Source organism: Pan paniscus, chromosome 19 (assembly GCF_029289425.2).
Source record: "Pan paniscus chromosome 19, NHGRI_mPanPan1-v2.0_pri, whole genome shotgun sequence".
Lineage (NCBI taxonomy): Eukaryota > Metazoa > Chordata > Mammalia > Primates > Hominidae > Pan > Pan paniscus.
The window spans coordinates 25,422,535-25,436,321 of NC_073268.2; the positions used below are offsets into that span (position 1 = coordinate 25,422,535).

At 43.0% G+C, this 13,787-nt stretch overlaps 1 protein-coding gene across 26 annotated transcripts in view; it reads right to left on the reverse strand.

Moving 5' to 3' along the window:
- CDK12 (cyclin dependent kinase 12) overlaps positions 1 to 13,787 on the reverse strand; it is a 106,087-nt gene that overhangs the window by 34,740 nt on the left and 57,560 nt on the right. For 8 of the 26 annotated variants that reach the window (XM_063599081.1, XM_063599086.1, XM_063599083.1 and 5 more), the window contains exons 11-14: positions 12,723 to 12,854; positions 7,934 to 8,145; positions 6,497 to 6,949; positions 1,795 to 2,212 (exon numbers count right to left, since the gene is read on the reverse strand). In XM_063599081.1, the coding sequence (XP_063455151.1) occupies positions 1,795 to 2,212; positions 6,497 to 6,949; positions 7,934 to 8,145; positions 12,723 to 12,854 (1,215 nt within the window). Of the gene's footprint in view, positions 1 to 553; positions 2,213 to 6,496; positions 6,950 to 7,933; positions 8,146 to 12,722; positions 12,855 to 13,787 lie in introns of those variants that run through there. The other 18 variants (XM_063599096.1, XM_063599095.1, XM_063599094.1 and 15 more) reach the window with 4 other exon arrangements.

The window sequence follows — 13,787 nt, forward strand, 5'->3', positions numbered from 1 at the left end:
AGAAGCCTCCCAAATTATCCCACCCTGACAGCCCTTCCCTTTTTCATTTCCTGTTTATGATAAGGCAAAGTTCTTGCCTGGAAGCACAATTTAACCACTTTTACCAAAACCAAATCCAAATCTCTTTGGAGGAAAAATCCCTAAAAGAACTGGCAGGGTACACATGCTGGGATGTGGGTATGTCAATACTGTTCTTCCTCACAGTATGCTGTTTTAAAATTATTTTTTTAAAAAAGGTCAGGTATTGATGTATCTTCAGAAAAATACCCACCCTAAACTAGGTTACATTTCCATGTATCTTCAGGATTTGTTTTTCTCTTTGACAATATCACAATGCTCTGTTTGAAAGGTTTTTGTTTTTTTTTTGACATAAAAATATATGTGTAAACAATATGCTAAATGCTGTTATTAGCCCTCTAGGAATGGAGGCATCATCTCTAACCACAACTCAGCAGCAATGTCCAAGCTGTCCACACTTACAAATCAACTTCCCCATCAGAACATGGTTTAAAAAACAAAACATTTTAGAATTGAAGAGTTACAGAGAACAATGTAAGAGTCTGAATTTCCTTTCCTTTATTTCAAAAAAAGTAAAGAATTATCCCAGGTTCTTGGGCATCTCAACGATTTTTTCCAAACAAATGCCTCAAAGAGAGAGAAACAGCGAGAGCGAGCAAGCGAGACAGAGAGAGAGAGAGAGAGAGAGAGAGAGAGAGAGAGAGAGCGCGCACACATCAGCAAAAAAGGAAAGAGACTGGGTAAAGTCTACCTACTTGCCCAAGAATGCCACGTTCTACAACCTGCTTTATGTGCAGGGAGAAGGGCGTATCTTTTGTCAAAGTGGAGTAAACTTTAAGGATGAGTAATTTATTTGGAAAAAAAGTATGTTCAAGATGCTCAATGGGGAAAAAGTGTTCACTTAAAAGCAAAATGTGAGATGGTGGAGAGGAAAGAAACATTTATTCAAATCAGCCAGGCCACTCTGTTTCCCTTATAGCAAAAGCCAAAGAGCAGCTCAAATTTTGTGAACACTATTCTCTTTAAAGGAAAAAAACCCAAAACACCTAAATTAAAATTCAAAAGAAAGAAACCACACACAACCCCCCACCCCAAAACTTTAAAAATCAAAGAGCCTCTCCTGAGCCATCTCAATACTGAAACTGTTCTTTCTCTCTTCCGATCAGTAAGTGCAGGCAATGAACTAATAAAACATTTACTTTTCAATGTAATGATCCTCTCCATATTCTCTACTTGTATCTACTAAGGTAGAGTTGAAGTAAATGTTCTGGCTATAGACCATCCAGGGGGAACTGGTGCCAACATCATTATTTCGTAAGTCGCCTGCTAGTAGCAAGTGAGCAAGGAATACAACGGACAGCTTTGCAGTAGCCAAATGCAGATGATTACCTCGCTCTGGCAAATGATTTCATTAAAGATTCAGAGAACTGGATGGAAGGATGGATAGGAAAGGAATCTTTCAGGACACTGAAGTCTCTGGGTTAGTAAGGAACTCCTCTCCCTCTTCCCCCTCTTGGTGGGACTCTTGTAGGCCCCCGATAGAGTTTTCCATAAGCAGAAGACTGAGTTGGGCCCCCCCAGTGAAGGCCTGCTCCTGAGCTGCTGGCCCCAGTGGTTCCTGGCCCCAGCTCCCCATAGTTTTGCAATTTGGTCTCTGCATGTACCACAGAATTGCTGCTTCCCTCAGCCTTCAGGAATGGTTGCCCGACCACCGGGTGTAACGCTAAGGGGACCCTGGCAAAACGGAGGTCCTGGTCCCCTGGAAACTGCACTGACCCTGTGCCCTGGTAACTGCTGGACTCCCCAAGGTGGCTCACAGAGCCTGAGAAGGTCCTGTTCTTCACCAGGGTCTGGACCAAGGATTCTGTCAAGGCTGGACCAGAGTTTCGTTCATCAGTGTCAATGGCACTGAACCCTGTTTCAGGCCCATCAGTGTTTCCATAAGTCCTGTTTGGACGGGGTCGGGTGGAGTACTCCATTGGTCTCAAGGCCTGGTGCTCATGTGGCAGGTGGCCAGGAGGCTCTGCTTCAGGCTGGGATAAAAGTTGCAGCAAGGCGGCTGTCACGGCTGGGTTCAACTCCTGGGGGGCGCTGGAAAGATCGCCTTCAACCAGAGGGGGTGGAGGTGGCGGCGGTGGAGGTCCGGGGGGCTCAGGGGGCCTCTTCTCTGGTGGAAGAATGTGAGGAGGACATGCTGTGGAAGGGTTACTTCTTTTAAACACCATCTTAAAAAGCACATGTGATTATAAACACAAACACACACACTGTGCAACATAAACAAATATCAATATAAGTAACCAGATATATAAAGAATAAAATCTTGGGATCAGAAAATTGCAATTATAAATAAATCAAGTGATTAAAAGTAAAACAGTTGCATCCTGGATCTAACAGCTAGTGTAAAAATATCATATGTTTCAAATGATTATCCTGATTTTTGTCTAAGATTTCCTCCATTTCCTTCCTTTAAAGAACTGTTCTAACATGCAGGCTGTTGGCAGACTCCCTGCCCCTTTTTGCTGTTAGATGGAAACATTAAAACAAAGCAGAAGGAAGGAAGATGAGAGGGAACAATATACATGCTGTGGTCACATTTCTAGGACATAATCTTGCTCTACAACAGAGACCTTGAGTGGACTTGGCTAACACATTTTACAGAATGTTTGATGACATAGGTTAACCTGAAATAAAACTTAAAGAATATATAGGAGAGATAAAATAAAGTAAAAAGTTTTCATTACTGTCATGTATAAAAATACACTTGCTTCTCCAAACTTTAGTCACGTCTCCCCAAAATCATAGTCTGAAAGGATTTTAACTACCATATTATCATTCAGCTTCCTATGTTACAGTAATTTTAAAGACTAATTTCTATCATAATTTTCTATTTTGTTTTCTTAACTACTGCATTTTTTTCCATGCTATGAAAAACAAATCACTATAGCAGTGTCATGCAGAATGAACTGTTGATAAACATCTGTTTATCTTGGAGACGGTGACAAGAACTGAATATTTAGAAATATATTAAATTCATACTATACTCTGTCTTTACAAAGATCTTTTGTCTTTCTTGAACTACTTCCACCAGACTTTCTTTTTTCCACTGCTGCCTAAATGTGCTTAAGCATGATAAACATTGTCTGATAATGAACTCCTGCCAAGGCAGGTGAGGAGAGATGTAAAATGGTATGAGTTTGAGGACAAAGAAAACCACTGAGACAGAAGTATGGTAGAACAATGCCTTTAGAAAATTGAGAGTCATCCTGCTGAAGAAAAGATTTAATGTTTTGGGATATCTTCCAAATGACCGATTTTTCTTTTCCCTATGGAAGCATATTTTAAAATATATATATAGTCATTCTTCAATTATCTAAGCTGTGATGTAAAGTCATTACTCAAAACAAGCCAAAAACAGTTTTTAGTTATAATTAGATATTTTTGTAGCATATTTACCTTAATTATATTTTGCAAAGACAATCAGTAATTAAGTTTGTATTCCCTTAGCATGCAGATGAAAGCACTCTGAAAACACTACAAAATTGTAAGGTTGTACAGTACAAAAGATGGTCAGGTGTTACACGTAACATCCAAGCAGGGTGACCAACAGTCCCAGTTTGTCTGGGACTGAGGGGGTTTTCCAGGTTGTCAACGTTCAGCTTTAAAACCAGGACAGTTCAGGAATGAATTGGTGACCCTATGTATAGTACCCACCCAAGTTATTTGTTGACTGGCTGGTTGACAGGGTGGCAGGGGAAAATGAATTTAAGGACAAAAAATTAGCCATGGAAAATTTTGAACATGGAGAGTAGACATGCTGAAAAAGGAGGGCAAGCTGGACTACAAGTAATGATAGATTTCAGAGCCTTTTGCTTTCAACACTCTCTATATAAGGACATCACTGTACCAGTTATTTAAAAAGTATTTCTGGACTACACATAAAATGGAACACGAGGATTTTTAATACCGAGGTCAAATAACTTAAAAATGTATAACTGTAAAAGTGAGATAATCTAAACTTACATTCTTCCAGCTATGCCATTTTTTTGTATTCAAACTTTGCCTTTTATGTAAATAGCCTAATTATGTTTAAACAGAACTAACACTTGAGGTCAAATTCTTTCATATGTGTAAAATAAAAATTCTATTCCAAAGTAGCAAAGGCTGGGCATGGTGGCTCATGCCTGTAATCCCAGTACTTTGGGAGAACAAGGAAGGCAGATCACTTGAGGTCAGGAGTTAGAGACCAGCTGGCCTACAAGGTGAAACCCCATCTCTACTAAAAATACAAAAAAATTAGCCGGGCCTGGTGTCACACACCTGTAATCCCAGCTACTAGGAGGCTGAGGCAGGAGAATTGCTTGAACCTGGGAGGTAGGGTTTGCAATGTGCTGAGATCACGCCACTGCACTCCAGCCTGGGTGACAGAGTGAGACTCCATCTCAAAAACAAACAAACAAAAAAACTTATTAAAGTAAGCCTAATACTTCTTAAAGGAATTAAAAATAAAATATGAATTATAAATCATATTGTTATTATCTAAAGTATCAATGTTGTCAATCCTTAAAAGTATGGACTTTTGGCTGGGTGTGGTGGTTCACACCTGTAATCCCAGCACTTTGGGAGGCTAAGGCGGGTGGATCACCTGAGGTCGGCAGTTCAAGACCAGCCTGGCCAACACAGTGAAACCCCATCTCTACTAAAAATACAAAAAAAAAATTAGCCAGGTGTGGTGGCAGGTGCCTGTAATCCCAGCTACTTGGGAGGCTGAGGCAGGAGAATTGCTTGAACCCAGGAGGCAGAGGCTGCAGTGCACCAAGATCGCGCCATTGCATTCCAGCCTGGGTGACAGAGAGAGACTCTGTCTCAAAACAAACAAAAAAAAAGTACGGACTTTCAGGATTGACAACAATAAGGATGTATTATTGAAATGTAAAAATAAATTTAAAACTTCAGGCCGGGGGTAGTGGCTCAAGCCTGTAATCCCAGCACTATGGGAGGCCGAGGCGGGCAGATCACCTGAGGCTGGGAGTTCGAGACCAGCCTGGCTAACATGGTGAAACCTCGTTTCCACTAAAAATACAAAATTAGCTGGACATGGAGGTGCATGCCTATAATCCCAGCTACTCGGGAGGCTGAGGCAGGAGAATCGCTTGAACCCAGGAGGCGGAAGTTGCAGTGAGCCAAGATCATGCCATTGCACTCCAGCCTGGGCAATGGAGTAAGACTCCGTCTCCAAAAACAAACAAACAAACAAAACCCTTCATTTTACTCATTTGATTTCAACTTATCACCCTTCCCAATAAGTACAGAATAGTAAAACAGCAGCCCAATTAATAGGCTGTCACCTTCTCTGGTTTATACAGTCTGCCCTCTGGTGGAAGTGCTAATTAACAGTGAAATGGCCAAATAGAGATAGCAGGGGAGAAACAAGAACAAGTGAGCCACTGTAGAGGCATCAGCTGAATAATCCAGGGGTGACTGCAATAATTAGTTACGGCATTTCTACACTTTCCTCTGAAAAGTAAATCCAACAACTTCTGGCCATAGGCCAGGCCTTAAAACATATACTTTCTGCACCACCTCATATGAAATGTGAATGTAGGACCCTAAAGTTGAAGATTAGTATATCTCTTCAGCCCACGAGCCTCTTCTTATTCCCCAATTCATGGGGTCTTCATGGACAGTGAGAATTTCCAAGGAGTTAAAAACATTTTTACATAAGTAAAGATTTTGCAAATACAGTGTGAATCAGAATTAAAGAACTTAAACTGCTTTTCCCTCTAATAAATTGCACGCTATGGTCATGTGAGATTAAAGTATAACTTATCCCCATTTTCCTTTTTTTTCTTTATAATATACGCACTTCCTGATCTGGGGTCCATTCAATTGCTTCTATCAGAAACAGATTTAAAGGAATTGTTCTTATACACTATTATTTTTGGGAAAAGAAATGTATAGTGTTAATTATCTACTTAGAAATATTCCCAAATTATTCTTCAGGAAATTAACAATGATATTTTATTAGGGTTTTCTTGATTGTATCTTCCAGGAAAGACTGGCATTCAGCATCCACTCCACTAGAGGTAAAGAAGTATAGTCTGATAATGGTTTGTTTGGAAGTCAGATTTCCAAGTGCTAGGACTAGTTGGCCACCACACACAGTTCAAGATGTGTGGTTCAAGATGCATCACTAGCTATGGTTGTGGTTTCCTTGGTTAGAACACAGGGGCTTTACTTACCTATCTCCTAGGAGGTGGAAAAACAATCAGTATAGGAAAGGTGCTTTGGGAAGCTTTGAGACTTAAATAAAAGAAGCCAAGCAAGAAATACATTACTTGGTGCTATGTTCTCCTGTAGACTAGGTTACAGAATAACTGAAACCAAGGCCATTGATGTGGGGGAAAAAAAATGTTAAGAGATTTTTAAGAGGGTATCAACAGCACCTGAGCTCAATGAGATTCATGACCGGTCTGTTTACCTGCTGCCTCCTCCTGTGGCATTGTGGGAGTTCTTCGGGGCCCCTGTGGCCCACTGTTCTTGTCACTGTTGTTTTCCTCCAGACTGCCTGCTGGCTCTTGGGTTTTCATCAGCTGACTCAAGAGAACTGCCAATATATTCTGCATGTCAGCTGGTGTGCTTGAAGCTTCAAGGGTCGTCTGTTCTGCTGAAGGCAGGATCACTGGGGCAGAGGGTGCTTCCTTCAAAGACTCCTCTGGGGCCATGGTCTCTGAGTCCTGCTGCTGGGAAGTAGCTTCCGTCAGGGCACTGATGGATTGGTTCAGGGCTTCCAGCTGCTGCTGCATCTCTGGGTTGGAGTGGATGTTAAGCAGCTGTGCCATTTGAGGGATGCTCAGGTCGGTTTGGCTCTGCAGCAGGTTTAATAACACTGCCAATTCACTTTGATTCAGCTGTTGTGTGATGTCAGCAAGGCCTGTTGAAAGACAGTGAAGCCAATATAAGACGATGAGATAGGCCAAGGGCCCTTTGCCTTCTTCAACTGGCAACAGCAACTTACAATATCCAAAAAATGAAATTTTCATTTTAAATGTCTCATTTTTTCATGCCTCAAAATGTCATGACACATTTTGTTACTCTTTATGCTTTCGCTTAAGAAATACAGGCACTAATAACTAAAACATCTCTGGATTGTGCATAAAAGTGACTTCACTTTATCTGTATTTTTCAAGTTCTGTGATTTTCAATCCTTTATTATACATCAGAATTACTAAGAGAGATTTAAAAATCTCTCCTATTCAGATGCCTCAGGACCCATCCCTAGAGATAGGCAATCGTATAGGCATATTTGTTTTTAAAGCTTCCAGGATGATTCTAATATACAGCCAGTATTAAAAGCCACTGCTATAAGTGAAGAGGGGAGGGAAAGTGAACCAGAAAAAAGAGTATCTTTTGTCCCGAAGAATTGGTCATAACACAGGAGAACTACTTTGTTATAACAGTTCAATATGACATAGTTTCAGATACATTTAGATCAAAGTAACAGTCTATAGAACAACATTTAGCAATTGTAATTTAACACTACTAGATTCTATGAAGGTCTTATCAAATCTAATGTAAACAAGGCTCCAAATTATGTGTTTCATAAAGTCATGGGTGAACTAACCTTAAATTAAATTTGACTTACCTAATTCACTGATTTATGCCACACATCTAATTGAGATACAGTGTTCCGTACATATTTCAGGAAAGGAAAATGATCTATTGTAGACTTTCTGGACCATATGTACGAAACTTGGTTAATCTCCTTCTCACCATAATGAGGACATTAACCTCTTTCCTAATGGTTCACTGGACCAAAAACTAAAAAACAGACACACACACAAACTCCTTACACTTGATCTTCAAAACCTGCCAAATACGCTTAGCAAAAGCACAAAGGCCCCATTCTGGCACTGACCTATTGCATCCCCAGCCCCAGACTCCACCTTGCCAGGAGCAGGCTGAGGTGGTGCTGGGCTGCTGTTCTTCACAGGCTCAGTACTTGTCCCTGAGGTAGTTTCTTTTCGAGAAGTTTTGGATGGAGGTGGCTCTTCGACTACAACACCACTTTGTCGCTGACGTCGCCGTTTCTTACTCCACAACTCATGGCAATCCTGCCAGTGGGGGAGGCTGGAAAAAGACAAAGCAAAGGGGAAATATGTAAGGGAATGCAGCAGTGAATGAATGGAGGAGCAAAGGATTAAAATGGGAAGGCAAAGACTGTGGGAAATGTAAAGAATAAGGAAAACAAAAATAACCAAAAAAGTTAGTAAGTAGGTAACAGCAGTGTAAAATAAATCATGGCAGATGGTAGTCTGAGGAAATAAAAGTACGAAAGTTACATAGTGAGAAAGGAGGATCTTGCTAATACTAGGTACAGACCAGCTATATAAATTCCCATATAAATACTGTCTTTCCTTGGCATAACAACAATAAAGGAGAACTGTATTGGTCAAGTTTCAGTAGGGAATAAAGACGAGGACAGTAATGGCTGGCTTGTTAATGTATACAGAAGGTCGAGGAAAGGCGGTGACTTAAACCATGGAACCATGTATCATGATCAAAACATCTCTGTGCAAAATCAACTTATGTGTAATTTGGTTTGTGAGGACCAAAGACTAGTTCTTTCCCCTTTCTGCCCACAGAATTTCTATGACTGGATATCAACTTGCTCATCTGTGGAGTTCAGCACTACGTATAACTTAGTCCAGACTCTCTCATACAATCAGACCAAGTAGGTCAAATCTTACTATAAATCTCTCTATAATAGGAGTTCCCAAATTTCAGTAAAACCCTTATATGTTTCAAGTCATATTCAATGTATCAACATTCTAGTGTAATAAATGAATTTGGCTGGGCGTGGCAGCTCATGCCTGTAATCCCAGCACTTTGGGAGGTAGAAGCAGGCGGATCATGAGGTCAGGAGTTCGAGACTAGCCTGGCAACATGGTGAAACCTGGTCTCTGCTAAAAATACAAAAATTAGCCAAGTGTGGTGGTGTGTGCCTGTAATCCCAGCTACTAAGGAGGCTGAAGCAGGAGGATTGCTTGAACCTGGGAGGTGGAGGCTGCAGTGAGCCGAGATCACACCACTGCACTCCAGCCTGAGCAACAGAACAAGAGTCTGTCTCAAAAAAATAAATGAATTTGGACATTTCTTTGGAGCAATCAGATTTAGAATTACTACCTACTCATGAACTAACATCCTATCCATTTTTAAGACATGTAGTCTTTCTTAAGGTAAGAAAATGACCCCCAAAATTTGACATTAAAGCTATAATACTGTCACTGACAAATTCAAAGATAAAATACTTTTTTTTTCTTTTTCTTTTGAGACAGAGTCTTGCTCTGTTGCCCAGGCTAGAGTGCAGTGGTGCAATCTCGGTTCACTGCAACTTCTGCCTCCCGGGTTCAAGTGATTCTCCTGCCTTAGTCTCCCTGAGTAGCTGGGACTACAGGTACACGCCACTAAGCCTGGCTAATTTTTGTATTTTTTAGTAGAGACGGGGTTTCACTATGTTGGCCAAACTGGTCTTGAACTCATGACCTCAGGTGATCTGCCTGCCTCAGCCTCCCAAAGTGCTGGGATTACAGGCATGAGCCACCATGCCAGGCCAGATAAAAGACTTTTTATGTGCTATAATGTGGGATATGAATCTCTGAAGCTCCAATACAATACAGAGGCATTCATAAGATTTTAATTAAATAGAGACATATTAAAAGATCATATTTCTTTTATGTTACTTTAATTTTTTGAGATGGAGTATCACTCTATGGTCTAGGCAGGAGTGCACTGGCACAATCTCGGCTCACTGCAACCTCCACCTCCCGAGTTCAGGCGATTCTCCTCCCTCAGCCTCCTGAGTAGCCAGGACTACAAGCACACACCACCACACCTGGTTAATTTTTTGTATTTTTAGGAGAGACGGGGTTTTACCATGTTGGCCAGGCTCTCTTGAACTCCTGACCTCAGGTGATCCATCCACCTCGGCCTCCCAAAGTGCTAGGATTACAGGTGTGAGCGACCGCGCTCGACCGAAAGATCTTATTTCTTACATCAAAATTCAGTAATCTGGCTGGGTGCGGTAGCTCACGCCTATAATCACAGCACTTTGGGAGGACGAGGCAGGCGAATCACCTGAGGTCAGGAATTGGAGACAAGCCTGGTCAACATGGTGAAACCTCATCTCTACTAAAAATACAAAAATTAGCCAGCTGTGGTGCCGGGCTCCTGTAATCCAGCTACTCAGGAGGCTGAGGCATGGGAATCGCTTGAAGCCGGGAGGTGGAGGTTGCAGTGAGCTGAGATTGTGCCATTGCACTCCAGCCTGGGTGACAGAGTGAGAGACCCTGTCTCAGAAAAAAACAAAAACAACAAAAAAAACTGGCAGTGATGCAAACCATTTAAAACTGGGACTGTTGGCCGGGCTCAGTGGCTCACGCCTGTAATCCCAGCATTTTCAGAGGCCGAGGCAGGCAGATTACCTGAGGTCGGGACTTCAAGACCAGTCTCACCAATATGGTGAAACTCTGTTTCTACTAAAAATACAAAATTAGCCAGGCATGGGGGCGCATGCCTGTAATCCCAGCTACTCGGGAGGCTGACGCAGGAGAAACGCTTGTGGTGAGTCGAGATCACACCACTGCACTCCAGCCTGGGCAACAAGAGTGAAACTCTGTCTCAAAAAAAATAATAACAAAAAAAACCCCAAAAAACTGGGACTATCTCTGCAAGTGTGAGATATACATGGTCACCAGAGACATGCATGATTACAGCTGGAGGAATGGTTAAGAGCAAAAACCAGAGGGAGGCCAAGCATGTGTCTCCTGCCTGTAATCCCATGACTTTGGAAGGCTGAGGCGGGAGAATCACTTGAGCCCAGGAGTTTGAGACAGTCTGGACAACATTGTGAGACCCCATTTCTACAATTGGGAAAAAAAAAAAAAAGGCTGGGACTGGTGGCTCATGCCTGTAATCCCAACACTTTGGGAGGCTGAGGCAGGCAGATCACCTGAAGTCAGGAGTTTGAGACCAGCTTGGCCAACATGGTGAAACCCTGTCTCTACTAAAAATACAAAAAAATTAGTTGGGCGTGGTGGCCTGCGCCTGTAATCCCAGCTACTCAGTAGGCTGGGACAGGAGAACCGCTTGAATCCAGGAGATGGAGGTTGCAGTGAGCCGAGATCACGCCACTGCACTCCAGCCTGGGCGACAGAGCAAGACTCCGTCTCGGAAAAAACAAAAAAGGCTGGGAGCAGTAGTTCACATCTGTAATCCCGGCACCTTGGGAGGCCAAGGCGGGCGGATCACCTGAGGCCAGGAGTTCAAGATCAGCCCGGCCAACGTGATGAAACCCTGTCTCTACTAAAAATACAAAAATTAGCCGGGCATGGTGGCGTAATTCCAGCTACTTGGGAGGCTGAGGCATGAGAATTGCTTGAAACTGGGAGACGGAGATTGCAGTGAGCCGATATCGCACCACTGCACTCCAGCCTGGATGCGAAGAGTGAAACTCCGTCTCAAAACACACAAACAAACAAACAGGCCAGGCACGGTGGCTCACACCTGTGATCCCAGCACTTTGAGAGGCCAAGATGGACAGGAGTTCAAGACCAGCCTGGCCAACATGGTGAAACCCCATCTCTACTAAAAATACAAAAAAATGGCCAGGCACGGTGGCTCATGCCTGTAATCCCAGCACTTTGGGAGGCCGAGGTGGGCAGATCACCTGAGGTCGGGAGTTCGAGACCAACCTGACCAACATGGAGAAACTCTGTCTCTACTAAAAACACAAAATTAGCTGGGCATGGTGGCACGTGCCTGTAATTTCAGCTACTTGGGAAGGCTGAGGCAGGTGAATCGCTTGAACCTGGGAAGCAGAGGTTGCGGCGAGCTGAGATTGCGCCATTGTACTCCAGCCTGGGGAACAAGAGCGAAACTCCATCTCAAAAAACAAAACAAAATGAAACAAAAATACAAAAAAATTAGCTGGGTGTGGTGGCAGGCACCTGTAATCCTAGCTACTTGCAAGGCTAAGGCAGGAGAATCGCTAGAACCCGGGAGGTGGAAGAGGCAGAGCAAGATTCCATCTCAAAACAACAACAACAACAAAAAAAACACGCTGGACGCAGTGGCTTACGCCTGTAATCCCAGCACTTTGGTAGGCCAGGGTGGGTCACCTGAGGTCAGGAGTTCGAGACCAGCCGGGCCAGCAAGGTGTAACCCCGTCTCTACTAAAAATACAAAAATTAGCTGGGTGTGGTGGTGTGTGTCTGTAGTCCCAGCTACTCGGGAGGCTGAGGCAGGAGAATCGCTTGAACCCTGCAGAGGTTGCAGTGAGCTGAGTTGCGCCACTGCATTCCAGCCTGGGCGACAGAGACTCCATCTCAAAAATAAATAAACCAACCCACAAAAATCTAAAAGGAATACTTTCAAAGAGGCTCTACACAACAATATTCTGGGATGGAGATCCAGGGACAAAAGAAGATAGCTTGAGTCAAATTAGAACAAGTATCAAAGCTAAATCTATTACTTATATAAAGAAAAAAACAACAAAGATAAAACAAAAAAAAACAAACCTCAACCATAATACTCAAAGACACCTTTTCATTTGGGTCTTACTGGGCATCTGTGGTTCTTTTATGAGTTTCTCATCGTCTAAGGCCCAGGGAAAGGTTTAGGGTCACAACATGGCTACCAGCACTTACTCTGGAGGAGCCATTTTGCTGAGTTCGACATCTTTAAGGAAGTCGCTCTGTAGGGTCTGTTCAGCTGTGCACCGCTTACTAGGATCTAGTGTCAGCATGTGGTCCAATAAATCAAGTGCTGCAGAAGGAATGCTATGGAAAAGAACACAGAAAGGACAAGTTCACAATGACCCTACAGTTCTCAAATTTGTAATTTTGTTTCAAAGGGTCTCACACCTGTAATTCCAGCACTTTGGGAGGCCAAGGTAGGACTGCGTGAGGCCAGAAGTTTGAGATCAACCTGGGCAACATACTGAAACCTCATGTCTACAAATATATATATATATTTAATTAGCTGGGTGCAATGCTGTGCACCCTGTAGTCTCAGCTATTTGGGAGGCTGACATTGGAAGATCACTTGAGCCTAGGAATTTGAGGCTGCAATGAGTTCTTACTGCACAACTGCATTCCAGCCTGGGCAACACAGCAAGAGCCCATCTCTTTTTAAAAAAAAAGGATGGGCAATGGTGGCTCATGCCTACAGTCCCACACAGCACTTTGGGAGGCTGAAGCGGGTGGATCGTTTGAGGCCAGGAGTTCAGGACCAGCCTGGCCAACATAGTGAAACCCCATTAGCCAGGCATGGTGATGCACGCCTGTAATTCTAGCTCCTTGGAGGGCTGAGAATCGCTTGGACCCAGAAGGCGGAGGTTGCAGTGAGCCAAGATCACACTGCTGCACTCCTCCAGCCTAGGTGACAAAGTGAGACGGTCTCAAAAAAAAAAAAAAAAAAAAAAGTATTTGAATTTCCATGTAAAACAAAAGAAAGCAAGCTGGAGGTTGGCTAACACAAGCAAGCAGATTTGCTCCCACACAGGATTTAAGAAATGCTGGGCCGGGCACAGTAGCTCATGCCTGTAATCCCAGCACTTTGTGGGGCCAAGGCAGGCAGATAATCTGAGGTCAGAAGTTCGAGACCAGCCTGGCTAACATGGTGAAACCCCATTTCTACTAAAAATACAAAAAATTAGCTGGATGTGGTGGCACGTGCCTGTAATCCTTGCTACTCAGGAGGCTAAGGCAGGA